Source organism: Triticum aestivum, chromosome 7D (genome assembly GCF_018294505.1).
Source record: "Triticum aestivum cultivar Chinese Spring chromosome 7D, IWGSC CS RefSeq v2.1, whole genome shotgun sequence".
Classification (NCBI taxonomy): Eukaryota; Viridiplantae; Streptophyta; class Magnoliopsida; order Poales; family Poaceae; genus Triticum; species Triticum aestivum.
The window spans coordinates 188,837,222-188,843,628 of record NC_057814.1 but is presented as its reverse complement, the minus strand read 5'-3'; the positions used below and the strand labels follow the sequence as shown (position 1 = coordinate 188,843,628).

The 6,407-nt window shown below is 47.6% G+C and overlaps 1 protein-coding gene across 1 annotated transcript; it reads right to left on the bottom strand.

The window, feature by feature from the left end:
• Positions 1–4,408: 4,408 nt before the first annotated feature.
• On the bottom strand, positions 4,409–5,321 carry LOC123170088 (putative E3 ubiquitin-protein ligase SINA-like 6). Its single transcript, XM_044587930.1, has 2 exons — positions 5,256–5,321; positions 4,409–5,104 (listed from the first exon to the last, which is right to left on the bottom strand). Exons 1-2 carry the CDS (start codon positions 5,319–5,321, stop codon positions 4,409–4,411), a joined length of 762 nt encoding a protein of 253 aa, XP_044443865.1.
• Between the last annotated feature and the right edge of the window lie 1,086 nt (positions 5,322–6,407).

Sequence of the window (6,407 nt, the reverse complement as noted above, 5' to 3'; positions counted from 1 at the left end):
AAAGGCAACATAGAACTACATTAGTGCCCTGTTAAATTTTGGAATTATTCCGGGTTCGTTTATCGTTTTTTATACATTAATTGAGTTTATGGTCATTTAATGTGCATAAGTCAAATTTGAACTACAAGCACATGCTCTCGTGCACCAAAGTTGGTTGAAAAATCACATTTGTGTCCTCGGGTGAATTTCTAGGTCCCATGCAAGAAATGAGAATAAAATTAAAACATCTGGGCATCGTGGCTCGGCCGAGAACATTGAGAAACTTGGTTTTAAAATTCTTGCAAATCCAAAACACGTATGAAAATCATGAAACTTGGCATGGATGTCATGTCATGGTACTACCATGTTGTGGTAAAAAAATTGTCCGAATAGGAACAGATTTTGGTATAAGCTTCTTGCAAACCAAAGCTTCTCTCAAGAAGGCTCGTGGTTCTGAGAGGGAACATGCCACCTTTGAGTGCGAAACGATATACGTTGTCCCCCTTGAGTTTATTTACAAAGGCAACATAGAACTACATGAGTGCCCTGTTAACTTTTGGAATTATTCCGGCTTCTTTTGGCCTTATTTACACATTAATTGAGTTTTTGGTCATTTAATGTGCATAATACAAATTTGAACTACAAGCACATGCTCCCGTGAACCAAAGTTGGTTGAAAAATCACATTTGTGTCCTCGGGTGAATTTCTACTCCCTCCTTCCATCTATATAGGTCCTAATGCATTTTTCGAGGCTAACTTTGACCAAACGTTAGAGCAATAATATATGACATGCAACTTACACAAAGCATACCTTCAAATTTGTATGTTGAAGGAGCTTCCAATAATATAATTTTCATAGTATACATCTCATGTGCTATTAATCTTGTTAATAGTCAAAGGCTGTCTTGAAAAACACATTAGGCCCTATATAGATGGAAGGTGGGAGTAGGTCCCATGCAAAAAATGAGAATAAAATTCAAACATCTAGGCATCGTGGCTCGGTCGAGAACATTGAGAAACTTGGTTTTAAAATCATGAAACTTGGCATGGTGTCATGTCATGGTAGTACCATGCCGTGGTAAAAACAGTTGGCCGAACAGGAACAAATTTTGGTATAAGCTTCTTGCAAATCAGAGCTTCTCTCAAGAAGGCTCGTGGTTGTGGGAGGGAATGTGTCACCTTTGTGTGCATAATTCAAATTTGAAATACAAGCACATGTTCCAGTGCACCAAAGTTGGTTGAAAAATCACATGTGTGTCCTCGGGTAAATTTCTAGGTTCCATGCAAGAAATGGGAATGAAGTTCAAAATTCTGGGCGTCGTGGCTGGGTTGGAAACATTGAGAAACTTAGATTTTTAATTCCTATAAATCCAAAACATGCATGAAAATAATGAAACTTGGCTTGGTGCCATGACATGGCACCAACATGCTGTGGTAAATTTGCAGTCCGATTTGCGAAGGCGCACACATTAACAATCAACAAAGTCATTTTGGAACAAGTGCTGTCACGTTACAACCGGAAACACAAGTATTATTGAAACCGTGGGCATTCTACTTACTAGTACCATTTACGTGCCGCCACGCGTCCCCATTTTTTATTAGCTAGGAGGCGCCGTGCAGGGTAGCTATTTGAGTACGAGAGGCGTGCGATCAGACCCCTGCGCGTGCTTATCGGGAGGAGATCCCTTTGACCCCCATCTGCCGTCCACCTCTCTCCAAAGGTCTCCATTAATGGCGCCCGAGCCTCTGTTTAATGGCGTGGCTATGTCTCACTCGACTGAGATTTAAGAGAGAAAAAAGAAAATCTGAAAGCACAGATCTTGAAGTAAGATCCGACGGACCTATATAGCATCTACTGCGACTTATAGCAAGACTGATGAATATATAAGGACGATTATTATTTTTTTGATCAAAGAAGGGCTTGCCCCTTCCGATTTTCATTACTGAAAACCACCATAATTCACAAGAAGTTCAGCACAACTCCAGCCTAACACCAAGGACTAAAAGCTACCAGATTGAAATCACAACATCCCAAGAGGCCAACAAAGGCCAAACATCCGCGCTAGAACCCAACATTTCACAACCGAGGACACAATCCACATCCTAAACCGATTATTACATCAAAAGAAACCAGGAAACTGAAGGAAGCCCAGCAGCAACTAGAAGAACAGCAACGCCAGGGTCTCCACAGCAAGAGTTTTCTTCATTCCAGCCTTGCAACATTGATCTTCCACAGAAAGATAAGGACGATTAATTGTCTTACATAATTAGAAAGATAATTAAAAAAGCCACATGCGGCTACGCCCGGAATACACAAGGGCAAAAGAAGAAGGAAGACAAGGATCTGGCTCGCGGATCTCTACTTTCTTGATGCGTTGCTGCAGGCCGCGGGAACTAGTCTCCGCGGCGAGCGGCGATTAGCTCTTTCATGTCCTCAAGACGCTGCTTGAGAACATCCACGGATTCCTCCACCAGCCTTTGGCGCTCGTTGCGGAGCATGTCATTCTCGTCCATAAGTTTCTTGACGATGATGCCGGTCCTCTTCAACAAGGCACTGGTCTCCTCCTGCTGGTCTGCACTTCGGACGATCTTCTCCCTCAGCAGGTCGCGCTCGGCCCGGAGCCTCTCATTGCCCTCCCTTAGTTGTCGGATGACGCCGGTAGCCTGTTCAAATGAGGCTTTCATGTCGTCCTGCAACCTCGCCCAGTCGGAGATCTGATCCATCTGGCTATGGACGATCGCATGCATGTGCCTGTAACAGTCGTCGCCTGCCCGCGAGAAATTTTCCCAGGCCGCCGCGGCGCGGCGGGACATCTCTGCTGCATTCGTGGCGCGGCTGGACATCTCTGCTGCTTCTGCGGCGCGGCCGGACCAGTCTACTGCATCGACGGCACGGCGGGACCTCTGTGCTGCTACTTCCGCGCGGTGGGACATGTCGGCTGCTCTCGCAGTGAGGCGGGACATCTCTCGTGCTTCCGCTTCCATGCTCGCCTCTCCCTGGTGGCAATCTCTCGACCCAGAACTCACGCTGGCCATATCAGACGCAAGGGAAGGATGTTGAATGACTTGTTTGTTTTTGTGGATGAGGAGTTGAGGAGGAATGTGCAGTCATCTTGGCATACTAGTATTTATAACCGACTACTAATACGCTCCTAAGTGGGAAACCGTTTAGGTTGTGATCGGTGTGAACAGGTTTGCAATTCAATATAGCGTGGTTCTAATACGCTCCTAAGTGGGAAACCATTTAGGTTGTGATCGGTGTGAACAGGTTTGCAATTCAATATAGCGTGGAGTAATTTGGAATGTGACGAGACGCAAGTTCAAAATTTATTGACGGTTCTAGTTTCGAAGTGCGGCACTATTCCCGGATGGAGTACTTCTTTTTCTACTCCCTCCTTTCCGGTTTTATAGGGCTTATCTCAAAATTTTAGTTTTTCCATTTTATAAGGCTCAATTTGGTTGTTCCCCAACACATGTTCAGATTCCAAGGTGCATTAAATCATTGCATGCATGTATTAAGAGAAAATTGACCAATGCATGTACTTTATGCATGCATGCATTGCAATTAATGCATTGATAAACATAATTTTTTGAGAAAAACAAGAGCATTAATCAGGTGCTTTTGCAAACTACAAAAAATATTCCACCACTCACCATCTTGGTTGCTGAGATTTTTGAATTAAGCCCTATAAACCGGAAAGGAGGGAGTACTGCTGTGTACGTGCAATAACTGGCACCGTCGTATACATATCTTACGGTTAATGCGGCGTTCGACAGGAATAGCCGCGTGGCGAGCTCTAGGCTAGTCTTTTTTTCAGACGCATTAAACCTATCTCTCGGGACTTCTCGCACGCACCATCGTGCCACCCACAAAAACTTGTACTCTGAGTTTAGTATTACGTTATACAGGAAGAGAAGAGGTGCATGCACGCACTCGTCCTCTCACACACGCGTCTGTTTTTTCACGAAAAGGAGGATGATGACCCCCGGCCTCTGCTTCTAGGAGTCACACACGCATCTGTAGCTACGAATATTAGTGTTCTCAACCATCCGATTGGCTCTATCATGGATGTACCTATATACTAAAACATGTCTAGATACATCTATAGTTTGACAAATGGAAGGCATGTATTGTGGAACGGAGGGAGTGCTTGTCATCAAAATGGATAAAAAGGGACGTATCTAGAACTAAAATACGTCTACATACATCTCCTTTTATCCATTTTGATGACAAGTAGTACTTCTTACCCAAAGGAACTTTATATCCAACAGACACAAAATATCCGTTCGACTGTTGGAAATTACTGATCTGATGTCGAAGTAATTGCTGCATCGCCACCAAAACCCACCATTTCTTAAGCTAAAGTAGACCAAGGTAATCCCTATATTAGCATATTACTAAGATAAACAGAAGGCACTGTAGAAACATTTAGGACGTGAGCTTGTCAATCTGAATGTGGAGGGACACAAGCTTAGCCCCGGCCAGCAGCTTGGGCGGAACTGTCAAGAAGGTCAGCTCCTGCACGTCGACGTCGCCGGGATCCTTGCTGCTTGTCACCTCCATTTCCACCTTGACGGCGTCGGTCGTGCCTTTGGGCTCCCCCGGCGGGCCGTTCGCCCACAGCTTGGCCACGTAGTGCGGCAGTGGGGACGCCCCCGCTCTGATGCAGACGACCGACACGGCGATAGGCGCGCCGATGTCGAGCACGCCGCCGACCAAGAAAAACGCGCGGCGGTCCTCCTCCGCGAACAGCAAGAGCCGTGGCTCCGACAGTGGCACTTGCAGCTGGAGCACCTTGCCGTACTGGATCCTGTGCACGGGCATGGGATGCGCGGTGCTGATGTGGTGGTAGAGCGCCGGCGGCGGGCCTTCGTAGCCGCAGACGGGCACGGGGCATTTGCAGGGCGCGAGCGGACACACGCTCTGGTGATCGGCGAGCTTGTGGTAAGTGACGTAGAGCCCACAGCCTTCGTGCGGGCACTCCACCCTCACCGACGAAAGGACGGAGTCCACCGCCGTGTTCCGCACGTCGAAGCCACCGCCGCGCTCGCACTTCTGGCACTGCCGCTGGTTCCCGGGGCGCTCGACGCGGCAGTCCGCGCAGGCCAGGTGCCCTCCCTTGCACTGCAGAAATCAATCGAACAGCACATCAATCAAGAAACCTGCACCTTGCTCAATCAGCCGAACGGACGAGGTGTATTCGAACCTCATACACTGGAGGCGTCAAGGGGCGGAGGCACAAGGGGCAGTGGAGCACGGTGAGGTCCATCGAGACCTTAGAGAGCTCCATCGTCGGGTCCTGTTCGGTCTGCATGATCTCGCCCTCCTCGTGCACAACCATCTCTCGACTTGGGCCGGGGTATTACAAAGCTTTACCGTCACATATTTTATACTACTTCAAGGTGCATTAAATCAACACATGCAAGTATCAAAAGGAGAGTCACGGCATGCATGCATGCGTTGTAATTAATGCATCGGTAAACGCAAATTATTGAAATATATCGAGTGCAGTGCTTTGATGTGTCGCGTCAACTCGTACATCAACGAGAAGTTTGATTATCCTCTCCCTCGCGGACTTAACTGCACCTGCCTTTGGCTGTATGACAGGTTGGCCACACACCTGTCGGGCCCACCTGTCATACACGCAAAGGCAGGAGCGTCCCTCCCTCGCCCATGAGCGTGGTGGCTGGCAAGACTAGGAGAAGCTTTCGCTACACGCTCTCCCTCCCGCACGCGGTGGACATGCAGCAGTTCAATCGGTGTCAGATGGCCAGAAGCGTACTGTAGTACTCCTCCAGTGCAGTAGTACTCCATCATTGTTCGACTTCCCGAAGAGGCGAAGAGCCAAGCGCAGCCCGGACGCTCGTGTGGCAGTTTCATGTGTAGAGTAGTCTAGGATAGCGTGTACCGTGCCTGTAAGCTTAAAATCGTTGGGGTCGGCTCCATGCTATGTGGCCGTCTCGAAGTTTTAAAAAAATTAAAATAGTCTTCTGGCCCTACCTGACACCCTGGTGATTGTAGTTTGCACGCTCATCTGGTCAAGACAGGAATATATATTTTAATTTGTTTTTTTTCGAAAAGGGGGGACTCCCCGGCCTCTGCATCAGAACGATGCATACGGCCACATATATTTTAATTTGTGGTGGGTAAATGTTAGAGGTTGCAGCAAATATATTGTACACTGCGGGTCTTTCAGCCAAGTTTAGAGGCAAGCATGTGGGGCCAGTGCTATGATGTGTCGCGTCAACTCGTACAACGAGGAGAAGCTTGATTTTACTACACGCCTTCTCCCTCACCCATGCGCGCGGTTGCTCGCAAACGAGGACAGGCTTTTGCTTAGTAGTACTTCTACAACAAGCTATCCGTCCCGCTCGCGGTGGACGGACATGCAGCAGTGGATTCGACACTGTAGAAGCAGTAGTAGTAA

Coding starts and splice junctions, on each gene's coding strand:
- LOC123170088 (XM_044587930.1), bottom strand. CDS start 5,321: ATGGTTGTGCACGAGGAGGGCGAGATCATGCAGACCGAACAGGACCCG. Junction 5,105..5,255: donor CGACGATGGAGCTCTCTAAG/GTCTCGATGGAC, acceptor TGATTTCTGCAG/TGCAAGGGAGGGCACCTGGC.